The sequence below is a fragment of the Buteo buteo genome, chromosome 7 (assembly GCF_964188355.1).
Source record: "Buteo buteo chromosome 7, bButBut1.hap1.1, whole genome shotgun sequence".
In the NCBI taxonomy this organism is placed as follows: domain Eukaryota; kingdom Metazoa; phylum Chordata; class Aves; order Accipitriformes; family Accipitridae; genus Buteo; species Buteo buteo.
This window is the reverse complement of record NC_134177.1, coordinates 4,377,707-4,404,755: the sequence shown is the minus strand read 5'-3', so window position 1 is coordinate 4,404,755 and position 27,049 is coordinate 4,377,707. Positions and strand designations below refer to the sequence as shown.

Genomic DNA, 27,049 nt, shown 5'->3' with positions numbered 1-27,049 from the left:
ACAATTGCATTCAACTCAGCTGCATAGAAAGTGCATCTAAGTTTTGCTCTCAAACCCTCAGTGCCAGAGGAAGTTTAGTTATACAGTTATTCATGTAGCAACATTTAGTTTTTAAGAGGAGGAATAGCTTTGTGATTTTGTTTGATATTGGAGGAGGGTAACAAATACTTGTGTTTTAGATGAATATTTATGCATTGATTTTTAAAACAAAATCAAGCACACTGTTTAAGCCTCCTTTATCACTTTATACAGAGTTTTGCACAGGATGAATACAGGAAAGCAGCAACACAGTGCATTTAACTGCAAAGCGAGTGAACGTGCTACTGCTAGTGGGAAGCTTTCATGAAAGTGCTTTCCCACACTAAGGATAGTGCTGACATTGCTTTGAGCTTGCATTGTACACCCTCTTTCCTTATTACAAGCACCTGAGTTACCTGTTATGGTATCTTAGTTACTGAATCAAAATGAAAATATTTTAACTTTTTCTTATCTCTTCATTCATATTTCAAAATGTGAACGAGCTGTGCTATTATCTTTATTCCTCTTTGCTTCCAAGGAAGCTGTGGGATTGACTCAATTTTTTTAGATTCATAATTTTTCAGATTTTATCTGCAAGAAGTTCAGTTGTGTGTTTTTGTAAAAGTGAGACAATATCAAATGTTACAGGACAGGGGGTTTTGTGAGTTGTCATGTAGCAAAGTGTATTGATCTCAAGGACTGGCATCTCTGCTGATGGAAAGAAAGATGAATGTCATGTGGGATTTAATAACTGTTTATTGTTTAATATTTATAGGTTGCTCATATAACGGGACTTCAACTTGAACTGGGAAAATCTTACACGATAAAATGGACTCAACAGCTGAGTGTCAATGAAAGGTTTAATTGTTATCCCAGTCCTGATCCAACAAAAGAAAAATGTGAACAACTTGGCTGTGTCTGGGAAGTAAGCAAAAATTATTTCTCTAAACTAATGACATAGAAACATTTCCAGAATCATAGCTTTCTCTACACAGTGGTTACAGTGGAAAAAGTAGTCTGGCACATTTGTCAGATTTAAATAAAATGGGGGCACAGGCATGAGCTGGCCTGTACTAGCAGATTTTATTTACCTCACTAAAACTAAGGTAGCTGGCAACCGTGTAAGCTCTTCCAAAGTATATCAGAAATTGAGGGAAAAGGTGGTATTTTTATGAAAGATGGAAAGAAATAATATTAGTTATGAAAAAATAGAATAGGCTTGAGACTCGCATCTTCACCTACCTCTTCTGCTTCACTGGCACAGTGGCCTGCAAGGCTTATCCCCTTTCTCTCACCTTTATAGTCACTGAAGCACATTTTGAGTCAAACTCATTCCTCTGGATCTCAGTTTGAGAGGAAATCCCTGAATCCCCTGGAAATTTTGGTTCATATGTGAACTTAATTGTTTATATCCCTGTCGAGGAGGTATTTCCAAATCATAATCTCTGACATGCAGAGCTTTGCCACATAGTTTCATTTATTAATATCCCATGGCTATAAACATATGGGAGCAGCGTGCTCTGGCAGGGTTGAACTTTAGAGGGTCCCTCCAACTCAGTTAGTCCGTGCTCCTCTAAATCTAAATTTTGCAGCTTGGACATATCTCCTAGGCATGAAGCCCCAAATTCTCTGCTAGCTGCTCCTGGACCAGCAACAGCTGAACTGGCTGATGGACGGTCCTGATCTTGTTGCACTCTTAGGAATATTTTTTGTAATTTTGGACATTTGGAAATGACTTTTCCTGTGAAATCGAACTCTGGTCCTGTTATGGACTGGGTATGTTTTGAACGCTTGCTCAAGTTGAAAGGCGCTGTGAATGTGGTGACGACAGATGAATAAATATTCATTAGCAATTAAGATGTGCAGCGCAGGCATGGTTTCATTTGAACAACTAGGCAGGATTGATGGTAAGTATCCGGAGGTGAAAGGCTAATGCATTAACCTACATCAGCTCATCTAACCTCAGACTACCTAGTTTGAGTGTTTATGTTCAACTGTAGCAGGCAACTGCAAGTAATTTTGATCTTGCTGTCAGGAGATCTTGGATAAATAGGATGTAATTCTCAGTGGATGTTTTAAGGATAATTTGTGTGAATAAAGCCAATGGAAAGCTCTCATCTGATGTTGCCTGAATATCTAATGGGTTTTGGGCACATCCCCTTGAAGGCAGCCAGACACCAGAGAGCAATGGGATTAAAAGGGAGGAAGCTTTAGGAATTTCAACAGGCCAAAACTAAGCCATGTTATGGGATTGAACTGAAGATCACAGATACAGGGAAATTAAATCCACCTTCATTGTACAAGGATTCAGTTTCCTGACTGAACTATTTGTACAGCCTTGACTGGATTGTTTGATTATATCTGATTTAGTGTAGAGATCAATAGGTTGTGTATTTATTGTTCACTAGTTGCATTAACTTTTCCCCCATATTCTACATTTGACAGATATCTGAAAAAAATGGGAGCTTTGCATTCCATTCTAATAACTAACAAAAAATACAGCAGGCCAGTGTAGCTCACTAACCTGTAAGTTATTTCTGTTTGCAGCAGGTAACATCAAACTCGGACATTCCACCTTGCTATTACAGCTCCGAAAATGCTTACTCTGTAGACAAAGTAGAATATACCTCGTCAGGTTTCACAGCCAACCTCACCTTAAACAATGCCAAGACCAGAGCTAATGAGAATTTCACTACACCGATTAGTACACTACGCTTGGAGGTGAAATATCACCTCAACCACATGCTGCAATTTAAGGTAATGTCATTCCAGAATTTCTTTAAGTATGTAATGTCCCATTGTTAAAAATAGTCTTATTTATGGAAATTATAAGGGCTTTTTATGGATGATTTTATATTACACAGACAGTAGCACCCTTGCCTAAATAGATTTCTCCTTCTGAGCAATTAGTTGTTATTGCTCTTAGCTTACATCTTTTTTTGTCCTAGAACTTTGTATTCAGTTTTACAATGAAATTATATGAAACAAAGTTATAATGTCAATGTATATGTGTAATGTCAACCAGAAACTATGGAACTGAAGACAGTTTACTAATATACAGGTAAATTTATCTGTAAACATTACCGTGACTGTACAATTTATTTTTACATTAATCATTCTACTTCTAAAATCTTTAATACAACAAACAAATAAATTGTTTAGACTATAACTTATTACTGTGCACTTAATAATACTGAAATAAGTATGATGCCTTAAAATGGCCAGGCATCAAAAACTAGCTTCTGTCAGCTTTCAGAATACAGAAAACTTTAAAAAGAATCCCTAAGTTGACTAAAAGATGAATCAGAAAGATATTTACCATATATATACACACCCCTATATTTTAAATATATGTATATACTTTAAATTCATATAAATAATTAGACAAGCCATTCCTGATCCAAAATAAATCCTTAAGGTTTGGTGGGGTTTTTTTCCCCAAACCAAATGCTGTGAAAGAATTGGTTAAAGAATATGTATTGAAAGAAAATACTCATCTCAGCAAGTGTTTTCAACAATTTTCTATCAGATTCAGATTTCTATCAATAACAGGTAAGATCTCAAACAAGTCATTCACTGAAATTAATTGATTTTTACTTCATAGATTTATGATTACCAAAATGCACGATATGAGGTTCCAGTACCACTAAATCTCCCGAGCTCCCCAACAAGCACAGACAAGGAACGACTCTATGAAGTATCAGTTCAGAAAAAACCATTTGGTATACAAGTTCGACGCAAAAGCACAAGAACACTCATGTAAGCCATAGTCATTTTATTTCACTTGGTTTTGTTAGATCTTTTCAAGCCAAATAATCTTCTTGTATACTACTTTTTAAATACCTTAAGACTGGCTTTTGTATCCTTCCCAAGCCAAATGCCAGATGCTGCTCCACCACTGCATTGTATGAGAGCACTGACCAGGTGGAGGATGGAGAAGGTGCCCTGAGCAATATCCTATCTTTTCTCATAATTATGTAAGGTTTCTCCCCTGTCACTTCCTGGTCTGACACTTGCTAAAAGTCCTCTACAACATGTTGAAGTGTGGAACATAGACAACTCCAAAGGCCATTTCTTGTGTGTTTCCCAAGTCCCTGGGAGGCACAATTTTCTGCGCTTCCTAAAATTTTCCCTAGGGGACCACAGCACTGATCATTAAGGACTGATCATTTGGTTCTGTTTCGGGGAATAGTTAGGAAAAAAAAAAAAAAAAGAAAAAAGAAAGTAGTGTCTCCACTATCTTGCAGATGGATTTTGGTAACATGACAGCTAATAAGTCTGATGGGAGCTTCATTTCTTTCCTTGATAAAGCTTAAGTCACAGCTAGAAAACAGAGAGCAATGATGTTAGCAGTTGCATGTGTTATGTTTTTTATAAAAAAAAAAAAAATCTTATGTTATTGTTTAAAGTACTCAAAACTTAATTGCAAGCTGAGTTACTTTTTGCCAGCCAGAGTAATCATTCAAACTGCAGTTCAGTCTCCCAGAATGATGTAATTCTTTGGCAGAGCACCATCAAGTTGCAGTTTGGTTTCCGACTGTAAAGAAGCTGATTTACAACAAATGACACCTATGAATACAGTTTCAGTGTAATCTACACAAAAAGTCCAGTGAACTATAAAAAGCACCTTATTTACTGTATTCCATGAGGCACCAAGGATCAGTCTGGGAGGAAAATATGATCACACTCTCCTGAAACACATTTTCTCACTAAATTGCCAAAATATGATGCAACTTGCCGTGCATGATGCTTGTGCATAATATATATCTGAGAGACACAGAGGACTTTGTGTCTCTAAACTGTGTATCAAATTCTTAGACATCCCCATTTCATGTGCTTTAAGTTTTCTTGATAACCATAACAGTTTTATTCCACTTTTACTGAAGAGTGAGATTTTCAGAGAAAAAGAGTAGCCTAAAAAAAGTGTCTGCCAGCTAAAGACAGCACTGAAGACACTATATTCTTGGTTTTATTTTCCTCTTTCCATTTCAGCTGGGATTCGCAGCTGCCCACCTTCACGTTCAGTGACATGTTCATTCAGATTTCTACCCGCTTAGCCTCCCAGTATATATATGGGTTTGGAGAAACTGAGCACACCATGTTTCGACGTAACATGAGCTGGCATACCTGGGGAATGTTCACAAGGGACCAGCCTCCTACTGTAAGTAGAAGTAAACGTGGATTTTGGACCAATGAGCCTAATGTGCAGAGGTGTTCAGCAGGACTTTAATGCCCAGTGGATGTCTGCTGGTACTGGACACACCTATTGGCTTTGACCGTATTTCTCGGGGCTTATAATTTGGTCGGTGTCTCAATGGCAATGGTCTTCTCTAAACCTGTTCTTTGTGACCAGCAAGACCAATGTGTGGAGCTCAGGCCCTGAGTCAGATGATGGAAGACAACAAATGGCTTAGAAATAGTAGCACATTCCTCCTTTTTTTATTCTTCTCAGCTAATTATTCTGAAAGCTAGACATGAGTCAGGACAACTCCTACTACTTTGGGATTAGTTTAGAGAGGTAAATCAGAAACCTTATGTCTGTGTGTATACTTGTGTTATTTCTTATGAGATAGCACAATGTTTGCAATTTGCAGGGAATGATCAATGAAATAGTGTTGGTTAGTTATAACTCTAATTTCCAGTTCAGGTTTTAATATATTTTTCAGTAAATGAAAGAAAACAGAATGTCACCAGCATCTCCTGATCATATAGACACCTGCTACTGTTTGAAAAGAAGGGAGAGTTTTGTCCTGAGAAAGCACTTTCTCATTAGCGAATTTTAAAGGCAGTAATACCTCCAATTTCCTTCCTGCCTGGTCAGTCTGAACAAGACTGACTCAAATTGTGAAGTTGAAAATAATCTTCTGTGGGTATGTTTTGCAGGTATGTAGGGTTTAAGTATGTAATTTTGGAGTTTATTTGTTGCATGTTTGGCAGTTGTGTGTCTGGTCTTATTAAATTTATTAATAAATGTAAATAAGTGAATGCTTATGATGTTTCCCCAGTAAAATGTATTTTATTTTGTTTGCAGTACAAGTTGAATTCCTATGGTTATCAGCCATTTTACATGGCTCTGGAAGAAGATGGTAATGCCCATGGAGTTCTTTTGCTTAACAGCAATGCAATGGGTAAGAAAACCTTCACTTTATTGTCTCAATGTGTTTTATTTTCATGGTCAGTGTTTTGCAATAGTGGTGAATCCAGGCATACTTTTCTCATTTCACTTCCTCTATTTCCAGACGTGACGTTCCAGCCAACCCCTGCCCTGACGTACCGCACCACTGGAGGAATTCTTGACTTCTACATGGTTTTGGGTCCAACGCCAGAACTTGTTGTTCAGGAATACACTGGAGTAGGATTCTTACTCTATTACAAACTAAATGCTGGGTTTTGGTTGGTTGGTTGGTTGGTTTTGTTCTCACCTACTCACCACAAATATTCTTTCTTATTTTTAGCTGATTGGACGACCAGTCATGCCACCCTACTGGTCTTTGGGATTCCAGTTGTGCCGCTATGGATACAGGAACGACTCAGAAATTGCCCAGCTGGTGGAAGGCATGAAGGCAGCTGGGATTCCCTATGTATGCTGGCAGCAGTAACATTTGAGCTCATGCCCGAGCTTTTGGCTTCATAGTATTAACTAAGATTAGTTAAACACAAACTCAAAAACCAACCAAAAAACCCACCACCATGGTAGAGTAGAGCAGACTATGTTTTCTGCCAGAGCTGAACATCTCTGCGCATTCTGGGCCATGTTAAATGTGGGCCTTCACCTGCTTTATTTTCTCTACCATTCATACCAAAGAAACACCCAGGTGCCTTAGTCAGTCATGGGCTCTTGCCGTGCTGGCTGTGAATGAAGAAAAACAAGCAGGAAAGAAAATGAAGCAGCATCATTTCAATGGTATATTGCTCTGTGTCAAGTCAGCTATGATTTGACACAGGTTGTTGTTGGGAAAGTTGGAACAGCACAAAGATCTAACAAAGTTATACTGTAAATTGAGTGTGACTCTTCGTTTTAAATGTAATTAACACCACTATTTTGTTACAGAACGACCGTTTCCAGTGTTTCCTTATAGATATGGTAACATATGTGCAGTTTCTGTGTACATACTCCTATGTACAAATCCAGGACTTTTTTCTCTATCATGTATTAATTTCTACCCTCAGACTAGATGCAGTAGTGAAAGGTTTATTTTGTATTGGACTTGCTGATAGGTTGTATAATATTCATTTAATAGCTTTAGCTTAAAGTTACAGCTTCTTCCAATATTACAGTTCAAACGTTTAGCAGCTTACTTATTTTGGCAGATTTTCAATAACTATGTATTTGGCAAAAAAAGAAAAAAATTCATTTTACATTAATTGTTTTTGTGAACTGCAGGATGTCCAATATGCAGATATTGACCATATGGAAAGGCAACTGGACTTCACCATTGGCACACACTTCGCTGGATTACCAGCTCTGATTAACAGAATAAAAGAAGAGGGAATGAGATTTATCATTATCCTGGTCAGTTTTGAATACTGCTTTTAAATTTCAATATACCATTGCAGAATGCAGAATATATTCAACAGCATTTCTAAACTTGTTTTTTGAACATAAGGGTTAAGAGTGTTTTTAATTGTAGGATCCAGCCATATCTGCAAATGAAACCAATTATCCTACCTATTCAAGAGGTGTGCAGGACGATGTCTTCATAAAATGGCCCAATACCAATGACATCATATATTCCAAGGTACTCTTCTTAAAAAGTTGATGACAGTAGAGGCATGCTGTATCCAAGCGAGTATCATGTCAGCCTAGACTTCAGTGCTGTCCATAAGGGGAAAGTCTGCTAATGGTATATTCATGCCTGGCTGTAAATGACACATTGAATAAATACTACAAAGTGAATTGTCTTCAGTTTGTGTTGTCATTCACACAGGTATCAGGGAAGAATGGTTGTATCTGTCTGTTGCTGATGCTCACTTTATATTCAGTGTGGTTTAATTATTTTTAAATGTCCTTTGTCCTATTAGGTCTGGCCATTTCTTCCCAATGTACAAGTCAATGAGTCACTGCCTGAGCAAACCCAAATACAGGTAAATGTTGGTATGGCTTTGTTATGGACTCAAATGTAGACAGAGTAGCACATTAATTAAGGAAAATAGCAGCAAACTAGCTGATAAATCCAGTGGGAGGAATAATGTGAAGAAACTGGCTAGCCTTCCTAACAGAGCCAAAGTTGTTAGCGAACAACTAATTTTTTTGTATTATTTTTTTAAAAAACTTAATTATGTTTTAAACAAATTCCAACATTTTAACAGTGAGATGCTTTCAATCCTATATCTGTTTTGTTTTCCTACTATTTGTACAGATCTATGGAGCACATGCTGCTTTCCCAGACTTCTTCCGCAATTCCACAGTGGGGTGGTGGAAGAGAGAAATCCTGGAGTTCTACAACAATCCCACCAACGCCTCAAGAAGCATCAAGTTTGATGGCCTGTGGATTGTAAGTGTAGAAATGCATTCGATTTCTGGTTTTTGTTTTTTTTTTTTCCTCTGCCAGACACAAGCAGAGAGGGCCACATTTCACAGTGTATGTACTGCTGTTGAAGCTCAGAGGGTATCTGGCATTACATTGCCATTAAGTAAAATAAAAAACATAGGCAGGAGGGAAAGCAAGCAGAGCGCCGGGCAGAACCTGAGCCCCCAGCCAAAGGCATCACTTTGGCTCTAGGTTCTACGCTTGCACTGCCTCGGTGTATCGTGACTTTCTTCCTCCACTGCGATACTATTTGCAAAGGAGAAACAGAGCCCAGACTCACCGTTCTTCCCTCGAAACGGTTTGTGGCTCCCCATCCCTGCAGCGTGCCGCATGGGAATGTGTCAAGAAAACATGGAACGGCAGACGGAGACTGCAGCTGCAAGGGCTCCTGAGGACTGCTACAAGGCTGCTTGTTTGTACTTTAGAATTTAGTGTGGTTTGTAGGTTTGAAGCAAATATAATCAAGTTTTGCTCTATGTTTTTAGGACATGAATGAACCAGCAGCTTTTCTGAATGGTGCCATTGGTGGTTGCAGAAATGACCTCCTAAATATGCCACCGTATATACCTTGTAAGTCTGACCACTCCTTAAAACAGTTTTAGATCATTCTGGTTACTACATAATTTCTTATATGGTATATGTGGCATAAATGTCTAAAGTTAGTTATATAAAACCACAACTCCTAACTGAAAGTGGCCCTTTTTTTCTGAGATTATGGGCACACTTCAACCCCATCTGTTTCCGTGGGAGCAGTAACTGCATGGCATTTTTTAAAAATAGAGTTATTTCCAACTACTTCCTTGCATATGGATTTTGATACCTATTTTATATCTAGGTGCTTTGCTTTAGGCATGGTAGAGAAAGTAGTTCTCTGTTTTGCAGTTTTCTCAGATGAATACTGCAATTAATTAAAAATTTAGAAAATATCCTTCTGTCTCCTCTCATTACCATTTGTCTATACAGTCAAATACTTGAAATACTTAGCTTTCTTAGCTTGGCTTTACTTAAGTACTGCTGTAAAGTGGTACTAATTAGTAATTATTTATTAATGGTTTATTAGCATACTCCTGTTGCTTACTGTTGACTTCAGTTATTATGAAGAGTTTCTCAAGAATTCTCAGGAAGTTAATATTCAGACACAGACCATACTCCCCACCACACCCTTTTTTCTGTTTATGTGGATGATATGACAGTGTTTACAAAGATTTGCAATATCTGTTGAATTTGGATATACTCTGTTTACTCTGAGCCTCTTTAGTAGGAGCATCTGTAACTAAGCTATTAAAACACTTACAGACCCAGATGCCTACATGTGAATATTAGAAATATTCCATTTTGGAAATGCTATTTATATAATTACGAATAAATAAATGATAGTATACATGCCTAAAAGAGACTGAACTCCTAAGACATTATGAAAATTAAGAAAAAGAAATCAAATCATTATTGAATGTTCATTATTCAAAAAGAAATATTTTTGTTCCCTTTCCATCAGATTTGGGATACCGGTCAGATGGATTAACTGTCAAAACTCTGTGCATGGAAGGTCAGCAATATCTTCCAGATGGTACCCCAGTTAGACACTACGATGTCCACAGCCTTTATGGATGGTCACAAACAAAACCTACCCTGGAGTAAGTGAAGTTTGAACACTTTCTTGTTGTCTCCAAAATATGTTACAAAGGAATGTTCTGTGTACATTCTTATGGCCAAAAGTTTCATCAGTTTATTTAACATTTCTGAGAAATCTTTCTTCTCATTCTAATACCTTCAATTCAGCTAGAAGTGGAGTTTGATGTTCAAAAGTTTCAGCAGCAGCCCTATAGCTCTTGCAGTTGGTATTATTTCAGGCACGTTACTGCTCAATTAACGCAGAGATCTCACCCATGCTGCAAGCCGGCTGGAATGAACCTGAGCTGCTGGAAAGGATGTGCAGGAGAAGGTGAGGTGGGACTGCGCAGGTCTGAGCTGAAGCTGTGCTTCCACGGTTTCACTGCAATAAATACCGCCTGCAATTGGAGCCAGCTACGAGAGAAAAAACACACCGCTCGTGCATGTCCATGCCTGCGGCTGCATCACTTACTGTCTCAGGACATGCAGGCAAAGTCTTTATTTTGAGTTTAGCAGCTTTGAAATCACTGACCCTGAGCAGATGCAATTTTCAAGGTACATTTTAAAGACACTTTACCCAAGCCTGGTACTAAAGGAACCTACTGCTCACCTAGCTGCGGAGCAATTCTTGGTATACCTGGTATACCAGTTCTGAGGACTTCATCCATATAAATGTTATGTTGTACAAGCTTAATTGCTGACCTGAATTATGAAAAAAGATGGCACTAACAGTAATTAATGTGCTGCTCTGTCTATATTTGAGTCCGTAACAAAGACAGTGTTATTTCTGATACAGTTTAATTTGGATGCAATTACTCACCACCGAGCATTTCCTTGTCCCAACACATTCAAACACAACATGTTGCCTTTCCAGCAGAGGTTTCTATTATGAGACAGCCACCAAGGCCATCGCGGGGCGATGCTCTGCATTGTAAACGGGAGCAGTCAATCCAAAGGTACCGCTCGGGTATTCATTCACAAGGCAGAACGGAGAACAGGTCTGAACATTTTGATCAGCTGTTGGGAACAGTAATTACTCAATGATAGCCTCACATAATTACTGTAATTAAAATATAAAATACTTTTTGTTTCTAGGTTTTGCTAGGATAGCCTGGTTTACTTCAGGGTCGATATTGGTTTTGCCATAAACTATACATCCAGTGAGGGAAAATGAATATCGTTTTTTAACAATGTTAATTTAAGAAGGGCTCGATTATGTCCTCTATTTAAAACAAATGGAGTAGTAGCGAAAAGGGGAAACGGTGACTTTTAAAATGCAAACTGTGTGCATAACGCTTTACTTTTAAGAATTTATTTTCTCAGTTCCAAGGCAAACATCGTTATCTGTTCCTTTCCGAATAGCACCCCAGCCTGCTTTAGATAACGTCTGATCTAATGATAATATATCTGTGCTGTTTCATTTCCAATTCAATAAGTAAGCAAGGAACAGTGTTTCTTTATAGGTCTTAACGACCTTAAAGCCCTTGGTAACTTTGATATTACCATGAAGAAAGAAAATATCAAGGCTGCTTGAATTTTTGACTGAGTGGCTGTTATATTAGGCAGCGTGCCATCGCAGCGCTGCCAGTCAAGGCAGGAGTGAAATTGCTGACAGGACAGGAAGGAATGTCCCATACCTCTGCTGTCAGCCAAATCACATGTGGTTTGGGCATTGTAAGTAGACAACAATTCAACACTGAGAGGAATAGTACCATTGTTTCTGTGTATTAAGTATGAGCTGAAATAATGTAGTGAAATCTTTCCTTCTGTTTCGAGAGGTACCGTAACAGAAATGACTACGATAAATTACACAGCTTATACAGATATTGTCACACTTGAAATTTACAGAAAAATGTGAGTATAGAAAAAAAAATGCATATATGTACATACATATATACATCTCAGCTCCCAATTTATTCTTTGGTACTAACTGAAGGATTACTTGTGCAACTGAAGACATGTTGTAATAATAAGTTATTCTAGTAGGAAACCATCTAAACAGGAAGATCGTATGCCCGCAAAACTCACAAAGCCTGTAACTTAAAAGTGAACAGCAATTTTTTATATAACTTGATGTAATTTCGGTTCTCCATTGGTTAGACAGAGAGAGCTTCTGGGCATTGGTTTAACGCTATTGTTTCATAATGAGGCTTTTGCATAGACTTGAGAAGTAGAGAATGTGAACAGAGTAACCATTTGGAGGTAAGTTTGGGCTTTGTGACACGAGTAATCGCTTTTCATGGGTGCAGCTTTGGCTCAGTCCTGGAGCAGAGAGCTGGCACCTCGAGTTGGCAAAACACTTGGGCCATGCTCATCCATGAGCAGTTCTACATGCACCATTCACTTTCTTTACATCTGAAATTTTAGCTGCAATTTCCAAAGCATTGTTGAAGTAGAGTAAACCAAGCAGAGGCTGAAAATGTTTGGTAGTATGTTACAAAGAAAGAAAAGATACTAGAAAACTTACTGTTTGTCTTGGAAGAAATAATTACAGCACATTAGTCTAGTTTAATTACTACAATAATTTAAGGGACTTGTGTATTTTTGCTGTAATTATAGTGTCACTAAAGCTGCAAATCCTGTAGAAAAATAAATAAATTGTGCCATTGCCTTATTGAAGCAGCTGTTTAGGCAATTATTGTGGAGCTAGCACTGGCGAGCCGTGCGATTTAATCAGTGTAGCTTTCTAACTAGTATTGTGGTTTAGTATTTTGCTGTAAAGATTCACAGTACGTGTGCATGACTGCAAAGGAATTCTTCTAAGAAAGTGGAGCAGTAATGTGTCCATGCCAGTCACATGGCACAGACCAACAGCATATGCTGCAAAGGTGCTCGTATCCTTGGCGGTGCAACTAGGAAGCATAAATTCCCCTGAACTCAGCAATTTTTTTAAATTTTTTTTTCCCCTAAATCTTACTGGGTTGCCTTTGCAAGTATTTTGTGGCAATAGCCAAGGCTTTATTTAAGAAAATGATTTTTTTTTACTTCTAGAAAGCAATGATGTGCCCTGGAACACATCATGGAGCCTGTATAAAATGTGCAAGTTGGGCTACATTTGTATTTTCCCACACAGTAATTAGCCTGAGCTGGAAATCTGTATTTTAGCACCTCCTTGATGGCAGTTGTCCTTTTAGCTACAGGTTGGCTGACACTGCCAAGTTTCTGTGTATGTGTGAATCATAGTGAATTGCTGTAAAAAGCACATCTGGATTGGATGTACACATATTCATGCATACAACAATGCTGCCCTTCGCTATGAAAATATAAACCCTTATGTTTACTTTCAGAGGATATTATGTGATAAATTCTTACGTACTATTTCTCGTGTAATTTGTTTTTTTTGTCTATTTTCAATGTCAGCGGTTTGCAGAGTGCCACCAAGGAGCGTGGGATCGTAATCACCCGTTCCACATATCCCAGTAGTGGAAGATGGGCAGGACACTGGCTCGGTGATAACACTGCAGCTTGGGATCAGCTAGCTAAATCTGTTATTGGTATGTAGAAGGAAAAGTATCTGTATTCAATTTACTGTGGGCAGTTACTGCTTTTCCTTCATCTACTTGCTTTTCGTATTCATGTGGTTTTAGCTGAAATGAGCACTTTAGTTCAGGAACCAGAATTCGTGGTCAATTCCATTTTTACTTCGTCTTCTTTGTGTCTGCACTAGGTGCTGGGAGCTCTTTTATTCCCTTGGGAGCAGCCCCCTTCATGCCCTGTGTCCTGCCACTCATTTCTTTCTTTGCTCCTTACCAACCAGCTCCCATCTCTTTCTGTAGCAGAAAAACATGACATATTAGAGAAATTGTGGGGTTTGTGTCTGGTTTTTTTTTTTCTTCCCATTCAGCATTACAGTATGTATTATCTATGTAACCATTAGCATACCAAAGTGTGTGTGTGGGAAAACAGCTGGTAATGTTGCATTGTTTTTCCTTTCAGGTATGATGGAGTTCAGTCTCTTTGGAATATCTTATGTGAGCTAATGAATTATTACCTTACATTTAATTATCTTGATGCTGTACATGATTTTCTAGTATTCCAATCAGATAATTTTAAAAATTTCAGACAGGAGCCGATATCTGTGGCTTCTTCAAAGACTCCGAGTATGAGCTGTGTCTTCGCTGGATGCAGCTGGGCGCATTTTACCCATATTCGAGGAATCACAATCAGAAAGGAACAAGGGTGAGTCACAATTTTTTAACAGGACCTTTGCAACACACATGTAGAGGCCAGCCAGAACATCACACAAGCTGGCCTGCCTCAAAAAAAGTACGTTCCAAGCAAAACGGACAAGAAAAGAACACGTTTGGCTCTTTATCAAATAAAAATTGTCTTTGTTTATACACTAGGTCTGCTGTAAGCCTCCCCCTCCCCTGGGAGGTTTTATGCCCACAGAAGGGCTGCTCTGGGATTTGGAGCACTTGAAGGAAGCATGCCCTCAGTTTGCTTTGACAGAGTCAAACTCCTACATATTTTTCCCTGTGTGCCATTTTTATTTAAATGCATTACACTGGCAAGACTAAAATAGAGCGCTTTTATGGCAAACACACTTAAAGGAGCAAAACTGACCTTGGTGCTCTCAGCCCTAATTGTCCATAATTATACAACAAACGAGCAAATGGAACAGTGTAATAAGATTCTGGAGTAAGACTCGGCAATTTCTGTACTTTGCACATTTGCCACCATCAGATATTGTATTTCTTTTAAGAGTAAAGGAAATAATAATTGCCTAAATGTAGGTCTGTGCTGGCTAAGGACTATATTGTAGAAAGCTGTAAAACAAGATAACTGGAAAAATAAAAAAAAATGGAAACAGCACTTCTATTCCAGTTAAAGCTTCAGGTCTAGCAGAGTAGAGCTATTTATACGGCATATATCTAATGGATTAAAGTCTCCTTTTCAAAAACCGTGTGCTTTATCTTGCAGCGGCACACCTTTCGATAGGACTTTTAAAGCCTTTAAAAATGCAGATTCAGGGTTATCATGTTGCTTCCAGTCTCACCCAATTTGCCAAGGTATTGTTCAATACATTTAATAAAGATTGGAAGTGCTCCCTGACATCAGTCATTAGTGCTTCAGTCTCTTCTTGCAAGTCCCGAGTGCTGCCCTGCAGAAAAGAGGGATAATAAATTATGTACATTGGGATGTGTCATGCCTTCAGGACACTTTGCATCAAACATTTTTTAGAGTACTCCTCCCCAGGTTCTTCTCACCTTCCCTCTTTCTAGTTCCCCTCCCAGGGCTGACAGTGTCAGTTTTTAGTGTCACTTCTTACTCCTTAATTGAAGAATAAATAAATGAAGGTGTTCTAGTTCAGAGGAACTCCTTGGCTTTTTCTTGCTATGTTGATTTTTCTTTTTAAGCTTTTCTGAAGAAAACAATCCAGCTTGACTAACAATGACCTGTTCTGTTTCAGAGGCAAGATCCTGTTTCCTGGAACTCAACATTTGAGGAGATTTCCAGGAACGTGCTGAATATAAGATACACCCTGTTACCCTATCTCTACACATTAATGCATGATGCCCATGCCCATGGCAGCACTGTGATCCGCCCCATGCTCCATGAGTAAGTGTGACTCCTTTGCTCTACTTACTAGGAATTTCCACTAAAACTTCTGTCATTACGACCCTCCTAACAATAGAGTTTTCTCTTAGTTACAGCAATTTTTATTTAAGAAAAAAAAAGCATGAGATTGAGAATATGAGCTTTCAATATCAAGTCTCACTTGAACAGCACTAGTTCTCCATTTTTCATTATGCAAAATAAAACATTTTCTTCTCTAGGAGTAATATTTAAATTTTAAAGCTCACCTTTAACCTCTTTAGAGGCAAGGAACAAAATGCTGGGCATATACAGAATGAAAAAAACAAATGTTGCAAAAAAAGCTGGACAAAAACTTTAAGCAAAATAGAGGGAATTCTGCCACAAATCATGAGAGTTTTGCAGGGGAAAATGGTGCTTTTTTGTGCATGTCCAATCTAAAATAGCAGTTTTTTTTAAAAAAAGTTATTAAACACATAAAGCCGCCTTTGTTCCTTGTCAGGCGGGGCAGTACCTGCAAAACCTTTAACTTCTGCTGTGGAGTTAGATGTGGTCTAGTATCTACGTGCATGTCTTGGCTGAGGAACACTAAGTTATTTGCATGTAATGACTTGCTTTTTTTCAAAGCAACTGTCTAAGAAAAACAGTGGCACAAATTAGAATGTGGTTCCCACTCTGTCTAGTACCTAATGTTATTTTTGCTAATACTGGCCAAGCACAACAGACCTTCTGAGTGTTGTGATGTAAATATACTGGAAAGCAAATGCAAAGAAATGGCAAAAAAAGAAAGCTAAGTAGTAGCTCTAATAACCCTAATGAGTTTCACATTAGGATCTTTATGTATCCTGGCAAGCATTAATTGACCTATGAATTATTAATACTAGAATAAAGATGAGGAAATAGTAGATACTAGGAACAGCAGATTCAATTACTGACCAAAATGTCTTAAAGAAGGAACATGTTGGAAAAGTTCAGCACCCAATGTCTAATCCTTATTCTGTTACCTTGCAGGTTTGTGGAAGACAGAACAACCTGGGAAATATATGAGCAGTTCCTCTGGGGACCTGCACTACTCATCAGCCCTGTGATGCAACAGGTACGTTTTTAAGCACTTAGGAAAATATTAAAGTCATTATAGCTAAACTTCACTTTTTGATTTAAGGTACCTAAAACATGTATGTTTAATTCCAGAATGCTGTAACAGTGCATGCTTACTTACCCAATGCCCGCTGGTATGATTACTACACAGTAAGTCATTTTAAAAATTATATTTCACATGTCTTCTTCACGGTGCTGTTCAGACAGCATCAGGGTGTGCTGAGGTATGAACCTTCTCTCTCCCTTTTACGATGTGCATTCAGTATCAGTTCTTAGCAATATAACATCTACTTGGCTGGTAGAAAAATCCTGGATTCCTGTATAATAATAACACAGCCGTAGTTAGGATAAATTAAAAGGTGAAATAATACCTTTAATTTTAAGTCCTTCTATTGACTTTTTTAACCCCCAAATGATATACATAATGTCCTTGTAAGGAATGCTGGAATGGAGAAAGACAAAACAGGTTTAGCCACATCATCTTTCACAGAAAATAAGAACAGATTTGGTAACAGGAAGAGCAGGCATCAAAAGTCACTTCATTAATCACAAGTTTGTATTTCACCTGACTGGCCCCTTTGGTTCAGCTGCTGTCACCTATGGTCAAGCCAGTCTTTTATGGATCCAGAATTTCAGAGTTTCTCTTAAAAGCACAGGGTAGTTACTCCAGCAGTAACAACTACTAATTAATCTGTCTAGCAAAAAATTATCATTTCACTCTAAACAATCCCTGTAAAGTGAGAGCCGTTCAGTAGATAACTTTTTATTTTTTTGTACATAGGATGAAGATATTGGCTTTCGGGGACAATTCAAACTTTTACCAGCTCCTTTGGAACATATCAACCTGCATATCCGAGGCGGATACATCCTCGCTTGGCAAAGACCTGCTAATACAACTTTTTACAGGTAAGATGAACTGAAAATTTAAATTTTAGTTTTGCACAATTACATATAAATACTACCAGGCCTCAGAGAAACTACATGTATGATAGCATGGGAGCTTTATAGCTGGTTTTTCTTTTTGGTTTCCTCCTAATGGTCTCTTTTAAGTTTAATAGTCTGGGCTTAGGAAGATGAGTATGGGAGATCAACTGAGTGGCATGCAATATTTCTTTAACATTTCTAACATTTGATACACATGAAATGTGATTAGCTGAGGAAATTGAGGAAAAATTATTGTGTTTTCCATAGCCGAAAAAACCCCATGGGACTCACTGTTGCTTTGAATGACACTCTGTTTGCAGACGGACAGCTTTATTGGGATGACGGGGTTCGCATTGGTATGTATGGTGCTCCTTGCCTTCATCAAACCCTTTTTTTGCTGTGAGGATGGTCGAACACTGCAACAAGTTGCCCAGAGAGGCTGTGGAGCCTCCACCCTTGGAGATATTCAAAGCCCAGATTAAACCAGACAAAACAAAACCCGAGGATATGAACTGGGGAGAGATGAAACAAATTACAGCAGTCCTTGGAAAGCAAATAACGCTCAGTAGCTGACTCATGCCTTTTTTGTCTGCAGTTTTTAACAGTAATGCAGTTGTCAAAGTGGCAACTCCGTGCTGTAAGAAACTGCATCGTTTAGCCGTCGCTTTGGAAAAGAAGTGCTGGTGGTTGTTTCTGCCTTAGAAGTCCTCAGTGCGGCGAGGGGTGTTCGAGGAGGAGCTTTAGGAGCAGATGGAAATGATGGACTCTGGCCAAAGCAATCACATTTCTGGAGGGTGTACCTGAACATGCCTTCAGAGAAAAAAATGAATTTCAACCTTCAGATTTAGCATTATAGTAAAATGATTCTTCCTGATTTAAACCGCATAATGCTATGTTCTATAGAGTTAATATGTTGTATAAATGAAATTGTGCCCTGGACGAAAGGCAACACAGATAACAAAGATTTGTCCTCAAACCTATGGGAACCATAACCATGAATTATGTGGGAATCTTTAACTAATTTCCTCAACATTACTAAATTTAAATCATCTTCAGATAAGAGATACTTAAATGTCATTGATCCTTTCCATCCAGAGCGTATTACCCTTGTAATAACAATAAGCTATCACCCGACATTACTGCAAGTAATGCAGAAAATGGTGTTATTTTGCATAACGATGTGTAGGGAAGTTTGCAGGATGCTGTTAGTGTATTTTGAGGTGCTTCACATACAGGCACCACTGCCTGCTAGCACTGGAATTCGGAAATGATGGCTATGTTTATGGAAGTCTGATGATAAATGACATTAGCATAGAGTACAAGGTGTATCTCACCAGGATGCCTGTGATCTGTTTTCAGTAGTGTAGAAAGGCAAGAACCTACAATGCCCATGATTATCAGCGCTACTTGGAGTGCATTTAGTGCTGAATAATAGAATTGATAAAATATACAACAGCGATTTCTATCACGGTCACGGGTACTTGAACAGTGAATAGAGGTGGATGTGGGAAACAACTCCCATGTCTTCTTCAGTGGGAAACATTTTTCTCTTGCTGGTCTTAACATCCTTGATCTTCCTAACACTGTTTGTTTGTCTTCTTTTGTATCTCACCTCTAAAATGTTTTTATTTTGTCCTCATTTAAATAGCACACAGTCCTATAATGAAAGTATTTTCCATCTAAAATCATATGTCTTGGGGAAATACAGAAATTTTCTTTAGTTATGTATAGATAGACATAGCATATATTTGTGTATAGTATATGGACACAATTTTTTAACTGAAATTTTGGTGTGTTAAGGTGAATAGCAAATACTTTTTATTTTATTCCTTCTTTTTAACAGATGCATATGAAGATGGTGTATATCTGCTAACATCATTTACTGCTAATCAGGTAAGTAACGTTAGCTTACATTTTTTGAATAATCACTTTAGGTGATTATTATTATTATATTTTAACTATAGGTATTTTAATTTGGGACTTCATAATGTCTAGATATCCCACCCTAACATTAAGTTGTGGTCATGATCTAATAGACTACAAGTAATATGATTAAACTGTCAAGAACAAATTTAAGAATTATTCTGAAGTTATCAATTATAGTGTATTTTTAAATAGGATGTACATTTATGGCACTGTAATTTCTGATATAATTCTGAAAGTACAAGTTTATTTCTTGTTTTCTAAAAACTGAAAGCACATAGCAAAGGAGAACATCTGGAGCACATAGATGGGTCAGAACAGCCATGCCAGGAAAAGCAGCCCTTGCCAGTGAGAAGGGAGATGGAGGCTGCAAACAGGAAGCTTTAAGGACAAAAGGCTTTGACCCTGGCTTAGAGCTACAGAGAAATACCTCTGCCCAGCAAAGAACTTGGGTTTTTTCTCAAGAATGGGCACCTAAAATTGCTCCTAATCCATTTTGCAAGTTCAGGGTCCTCCTTGCTGTTATCTGTCTTGCTGTTCAAGCTATGTTGCTGCTCCAAAGCATCTTTGTTTAGTATACTTGCCCACATTCACTGTAGAATGTATTTACTGTGTGCAATCTTAGTTCTGGACAGAAACAGCAGAATACACAGTCATTGGCAACCACAAAATAAATCACTCTAAAATGACAATGAGGGGGGAACAGGACCTGCCCCGTTCACGAGTCCTACTCATGCCCTCCCATCGATGACAGACCAGATGTGTTTGTGCTTATGAGTCGTAAACCCAAGTCCCAGTTCTCCAGGCATCCTAGGATGTGTGCATTGACCCCCTTCTATAGAAACATCTCAGCATCCCATAGGAGACGGTGCGTTTTGCTGCTGTGGCCATACCAGTTTGCGAGAGCAGCCTGACGGGAGAGCCGAAAAACCAGCTGAGTCCCAGCCACAGCTTTGTGCAGCGGCTCGTGCAGTCTCACTGCCTCGGTTCAGGATTTCTTTTTCTCTTTGTTCTTCAACACAGAAAATCTGGCATGCACTCCTGGGTAACGAAGTCAATCAACAGGAGTGTTTAAGTACTGGCATTTCTAGGATGTTGGGTTTCAATTTTTATCATAACCAGTTGAATATCTGGAACTAAATTAGACTGCAATTATATGGATTTTTGGTTTAAAAGAAATGCTTTTTCTATTGTAATAGAAAACACACTTTGTTATTTCATTAGTTTTCCAGAGTGCCAGAATGTCTTCTAATTTTATCCACACTATTCTTTCTTCTCATTTAATTCTGCCTTTGTCAAAAAATTGGATGCTAATTGCTAAGGAAGAGAAGTTTGGTTTGCTAATATTCTGTATTTCCAGTTGCAAGGACATTATAAAATGAATGCACCTTTTCCTGCTCTTACAAAAAGTTTGTAAAGAAAATCAACCAACAGCGAAAAATACTCACACTAAAAGTAATGCCTAAACACTAAATATGCAGAATCATATCATAGCACTTTTTTTCACTTGGTCTGTGAACCAGCAGGCACCATCTTCGGGCTACTTAGCATGGCATTTGCTCTCTGGAGACCTACTGGAGCTGGGTACAGCCTAAAGAAACCGTATGCCCGTAATCTACTTACAAATCACAGCAGCTGGAAATGAGAGGGAACCTGTGAGTGCTGAGGGAGACGATGGGGGTGGAAGAGCTGTTCTGGGAGGGCATAAAGCAGGGAGAGCAGAGCCTGGACCAGGCCTCGTAGAAGCTAGCAGATGAGGCTGTGACAGTGAAGGAGGGGTTTGTCCATGCAGCACTTGCTGCTCGTGTCAGGGGTTTAAGAGCATCTCCTTGCTTCACTCCTCACATCTATCAGCCGAGCAGCAATTAAAGACACAGCAGAGCCCAGGATCTAGCCAGATTAACAATGTGGAGAAAACCAAAGCCTTCAACATTTGGAAAACAAATAACAACATACAGGTATTTAAGAACAACAACAACAAAAAATTAAATAGGAAGAGAGGAAAGCAAGTGAAAAGCTCAAGTGGACTTGTACCAGTCTAATGACAATCTCCGATGATAGGGTTTTTTCCTTTTCCTTTCAGAATGTTTTAGATATCACAGTTTTGCATCATGGTTACACTGATCCAAACAACTTAATGTTTACTGAAATTAAAGTCCTGGGGGTGCCCACCAACGTTACGCAGGTGACCGTATTGCAGAACGGCGCGACAATCGCATCCTCTCACATCATGGTCTACAATAACGCCAAGAAGGTGAGATGCCATTGGCAGGGTAATACCACCTTCACAACTGCATATGTGCTCTTAAACTGTTGGAGATTCAGCTCTCAGCTGTAATAGTACCATATTTAAAATATATTTCAGCAAGATACATAAGCTACCATCAGATAATGACTATATAATAAACTGTTTAATATATAGTAAATATTGTGCAGTAAGTGTGGTAAAGGTTTTAAGCATAGCAATTACTGTTGAGGAATGCAAACTGCTTCTGACAGTGGAAAAGTGGTGGATTTTGGTTTGTGCTTGGTTTCCACTCTTCTTAATAGCTTACTTGCAACCTGTGAGATTTGAAGGAAGGAAAAGCAACTACAAGTATTTTCATAGTCTCTACATGACCCTGTTGTTGTCAGTCTTGTCCGACAACATTTTCATTTCCCAGCCGTTTGCCTACCACCATTTCTTATTCTGTCATGTCAGTTTTCGGCTGTAGGCATTGCAGCACAGGGTTCCTACATGTACAAGTCAAATTCCACTTCTTCTAAAGTTCTCGGCATACCTTCCGGCAACTTCAGAGCACTGAGGTTTCCATCTGCATGGGTTGTGCCTATGCAGGGCATTACCCCCTCCCAGCTGCCCCAGCAATAATTTGAAGCATTCCTAAAGGCAGCTGCACTAGATGTGTCTAACTGCAGAGCTGTTCGAGATGGCACTCCTATGGAGCACCTTTCAAATATGAACAGAACTGCTGAGGCGTTCAGTCTTGCCAGTTTTCCGACAGAAAGAGACTGCCTCACCTCTTCTGTTACTGGGATCTTGCCACCCTTCCTTTGAAATTCAGTATTCTGTTAAGTCTTAGTTCTTTCTCTCTTTCATGGAAAGCCAGAACTATGTAAGTTTTGTACCTAACCAAAAAGACGACTTAGAAATGTAAGAGAGAATGGAAGTGTTCTGTTCTGCTGTTGACTTTTGGATGGAAAAAAAGGGAATGCATATGCACAGTTGAATTACAGTATGTTCCAAGATTTGCTGCTTTTTAAAAATTCCTTCCTTTTTTTTTTAAAAAAGAACAGGAACCTCAGTTTTAAAAGGGCCTCTGAATGAAGGGAAGGGATCAGAGCCTCACGATCAGACTTCCCAAATCTATGCTGGTTAAACTATGTTTCTAGGAAGAGGAATAAATTCTTATGAGCTAAAATGAGAAGCCACTTTCTCTACTGAACACAGAAAAGCAGTGGATCTTCAGGTCAGAGTTACTAATTGTTCATTTTGTCTGTTTTATTCACAGCTCCTGACAATCACCAAGCTTCAGCTTGAATTGGGCAAAGACTACACCGTGCAATGGAGCTAAAATGCCTGCAAAGTAACATCAGCCACACCACTGGATCTTCTCATTGTTTCAAAACTATCTTTCAATTTTTCAATTTTCAAAGTGCCTCTTTGTCATCTTTGAATACTTTTAACAATAAAAACATACTAGTTACAGTCAGTTCATCTTCAGGTATTATGCGTATAAAGCAGTCACGTTTCAGTATTGTTGAAGGCTAACTATGATGTCTCCACGGGATGCAAAATCTGTATTTTAAACAGTACGGCACTTCAGTGTAATTTCATCTTTCAAAACTGAGAACTGAATATGTAAAACTCAGTGTTTTCTCAGAACTGAATTTCTGGCTGACTTCGTGTGCCAAATTTTGTAAAAAAGATACTGTTGGTGTTGTTACCCGCATGGATTTGGGGCCATAATTCTGCCTATATTTAACTTTCATCTTGATTTTAATTATGCCTATGCAAGTTACTACTACAAGGTATTTAAGGCCAGATGAAGTAAATGTTTTCCGATTACTGATTTAGCATGAAACGATGTTTCAAGTTGTTGAGCTATAAAATACTAAGATACTTGCAAGTCATTTGAAGTTTTTTTTGTATGATTTTAGCCAGACATTTGTGTTCCCCCGTGTTTTCATCTGAAGTTGTAAAATTAGACCTGAAGTTTCAAGGTTAACTAATGAACGTTGGTCTCTGAGTGTTTTGTTTCACTGACGGAAATGTTGTTGTATGTTTACTATAATAGTAATTCATGTTAAAGACTCTTTGTATCCCAAGAGTGCAGCATATGATCTAAACAGATTGGTAAACCGTGTTTACAATTAAATTTGATGGGAATAAACTGCTGTCAGAGGTAGTAGTAATCTCTAGTGACTGTGCTTAAGATCCATTTAAAGGATTCTTCTCTGCTTTAAAATTCTGTGGTAAAAACAGCTAAGTAGCCAACATCTCAGAGGTGCATCAGTGTAATTATAGGGTTGAACGTATTGAAACTTCCCTGTAAAGAAACTGGCAGTCCAGAGAAAATGATCATTGAGGACTGAAGTTACCATTTTGACAAATATTTTTGTCTGAAGGAACGAACCACACCGTTTCTCCAGAGCGAGCGATGACCAGCTGTGTAAGTAAGCAGACACCAGGACCCGTCCCATCGGTGCGGAGGGGAGGTGCAGGTCACCGAGCCTTCCACCCATTCTCTCTCACATTGCGCCCTACCGCTTTGTACCCACCCGACCGATGCGTGAAACACCAGGTACAGCCAAAGGCTTCCAAGAGCTTATTTTTATTACTAGTTTTATTTGGGGCACCTCATTGCTCTGTTTTCTCAGGTTTGAGAGGCTCAGCATGTCAGCTGAACTACCTGTGTTTCGGCCACAGGGGAAGGCTTTTACCAAGTCCCCAAGATAATAATTCATGAGGAATCATGGCTTCAAACACGCGTCGGCCACCTTAGGGAGATGGTCCCTGCTGTGTCTCTTCCATCCCGCATCCCCTCCCGCAGTTTGCACAAGCCCGTGCAGCCCAGCAGAGCCTGGCCCACAGCTCCCTTCCGAAATACCTGTGCAGCATCACTGTCCTTAGCTGGAGACCAAAGCAGCTACACGCTGAACTCGGGGGCATTTTTCTTTTTTGCAGGTCGATAGTAGCTCTTCATGCAGCGCTTCTCTTTGGGTCAGACACGTGCATGTGTTGTGAAACATCTCCTGCTGCAGCATGTCCCGTTAACGTCCATGGGCCGTGCTGAGTAGTGGGATAGTTTTCAACAGAATTAAGTGAGCAGCAGCAAACATACTACTTGTGTTGAGGACAGGATTTTTTGACTATAGCTCTCTGCGTAGTTTGAATTTCTAGCACTTACTTAAAAAAATTACCCGTAAAACAGCATCATACCACCCGGAGGTTTGATGCAATCCTGCTGCCCACTGCACCAGAAAATTCTCACTGAAGGCACAGTGTATCTACCCTGAAAGCCATAAAGTTCTGTTTTCAATATCCTTTTTCTGAGCTTTATTGGCTGCTGTCCTGGGCATTCTTAAAAAACTAAATCCAAAGAAAACAGTACCTGAGGAAAGTCATAAATTTGTTTGTTATATTAAAATTTTTGGCTAAAGTTTCCTGTATTAAAATACCCGAGTTATATTATGAATAGTATATTTTGTAAGTTAGCCCTGGTAGGCAGCTAAATAGTGTCAAAGACCGAACAGACTGCTGGAAATGAGGAGGGCATATTGAAAACACCGCCCCGCATGTGTCCTGGTCTGAAACTGGTACTGAGCGTGGCCAGAGGCAGGACACTGGGGGAGAGCAGCTCTTGGCACTGACCTGGTACCTGTTCTGCATCTGCGTCACTGTTTGGGTGGGTGAACAAAAGGAAAGCTCAATTCTTAGGGAGACGTCTTGCATTTTTAATTCCTTAACAAACTGGAAGTTTAACCTCGACCATTTTCAGCAGGGTTCTTCACGTCATATATACAGCTGAAATCTGCCTCGGAGATAGACAGATAGATATATATATATAGAGAGAGAGAGTGTGTATTTATACATAGGTATGTGTGTATATATATATATATGAGCATTTTATATACATATATATACACACACTTAACTGTATATATGCATACACACATAGGTATACACACATTTATTTATCCATGATGTATATAGACCTAAACATAATATATGGATACACACACTCGTATATATATGCATATATATCCATATGTAAATACATGTGTTTTATTTCATCATTAATAAGTGGGGTTCCTCTTTACTGAGTCTACTTTAAAATTTTAATAATGTTCAGGTTTCAGGGGAACTACACCAGACAACAGCCAGATGCAAACAGGATCTTAGGAGTGTACGTTTTTTCCTTGAAAAAATGTTCAAGTTTTACACAGCCCATCCCAGAGCTGATCCAAACCTCATGGGAATCAATGAGTTCCTTTCTGTGGGCTTTGGATCAACTCCTGAAAGATTCGGTCTGTTTTTTAAAACCTGCATCTCCTGCCCCTGGCATGGGTCCCGGCACGGGTACAGCTTCATTCACCAGAGCAAAAATGGCCTTTGAATCTGTTGTTGCAGACCAAAAACACAGGCTGGAGATTAAATCAAGGTCAAGTAACAGGTTAATGAACTTCATAAAACTGTCTCGCCTAGCTGTGTAATTAGGAGTTGTAATCAAACAAAACTTTGGCATTCCAGTTGCTTTAACCTTGGCATGCAAAGAACTTGGGTAACGTAGCAACGTACAGCAATTGCACTTAAAAGCTGCTGGTGGTCGTGCAGATCCCTCCAGTTTTGGCTAACATGCTTCTACAAGACGAACAAATCTGTTATCGCTGTACGAGAGCAGCAGATATAGAGAAAATGCCCAGTGAATCCCCTGCCAGACGACAGCTTTTCAGGTACTAGCTGATAATCCTGACTGCTTTAAAGAATATAAAATATTTCTTTATCCACATAACAAATGGTTAACGTTGCGGTTATTTATCACTGCACCAGTGAAGGTGCTGTACAAGCCCGAGCTCCCCAAATTAGCCTGAGCACAAGGCCACCGGCCAGCCAGTGCCGGGACTGCTAGAGGCCAGCTCCATAACTCCACCACAAATCGAGAAGAAATTACATTTCCAATGACAGGCAGCACAACCTTCAATACCTCGCACTGCAGAATTTCCTATCCAATTATTTTTAATTCACCAGCCGGCCCAGCAACCAGCGCGTCTGCCCCCGTGCACTGAGCCCACACAGCCGACCCAAAGGAGAACGCGTTCTGACCAAACGTGGCACGTTGGCTTGCGAGGCCAAGGTGGGTTTTTCGGGTGAATTCCCACCTGGCCTCTGTGTCCTCTGCTAAGAA

The 27,049-nt window shown here is 39.1% G+C and overlaps 1 protein-coding gene across 1 annotated transcript in view; it reads left to right on the top strand.

The window, feature by feature from the left end:
* SI (sucrase-isomaltase) overlaps positions 1-23,215 on the top strand; it is a 53,366-nt gene extending 30,151 nt beyond the window's left edge. The window contains exons 24-47 of the mRNA XM_075033185.1: positions 794-943; positions 2,569-2,775; positions 3,623-3,777; positions 5,011-5,179; positions 6,050-6,146; positions 6,258-6,370; positions 6,474-6,599; positions 7,403-7,531; positions 7,650-7,757; positions 8,041-8,103; positions 8,379-8,513; positions 9,035-9,119; positions 10,045-10,183; positions 13,521-13,654; positions 14,097-14,131; positions 14,223-14,339; positions 15,574-15,722; positions 16,710-16,794; positions 16,890-16,946; positions 17,578-17,702; positions 17,988-18,076; positions 19,564-19,613; positions 21,727-21,897; positions 23,153-23,215. Of these exons, the coding sequence (XP_074889286.1) occupies positions 794-943; positions 2,569-2,775; positions 3,623-3,777; positions 5,011-5,179; positions 6,050-6,146; positions 6,258-6,370; positions 6,474-6,599; positions 7,403-7,531; positions 7,650-7,757; positions 8,041-8,103; positions 8,379-8,513; positions 9,035-9,119; positions 10,045-10,183; positions 13,521-13,654; positions 14,097-14,131; positions 14,223-14,339; positions 15,574-15,722; positions 16,710-16,794; positions 16,890-16,946; positions 17,578-17,702; positions 17,988-18,076; positions 19,564-19,613; positions 21,727-21,897; positions 23,153-23,215 (2,751 nt within the window). The remainder of the gene's footprint in view (positions 1-793; positions 944-2,568; positions 2,776-3,622; positions 3,778-5,010; positions 5,180-6,049; positions 6,147-6,257; positions 6,371-6,473; positions 6,600-7,402; positions 7,532-7,649; positions 7,758-8,040; positions 8,104-8,378; positions 8,514-9,034; positions 9,120-10,044; positions 10,184-13,520; positions 13,655-14,096; positions 14,132-14,222; positions 14,340-15,573; positions 15,723-16,709; positions 16,795-16,889; positions 16,947-17,577; positions 17,703-17,987; positions 18,077-19,563; positions 19,614-21,726; positions 21,898-23,152) is intronic.
* The last annotated feature ends 3,834 nt before the right edge of the window (positions 23,216-27,049 follow it).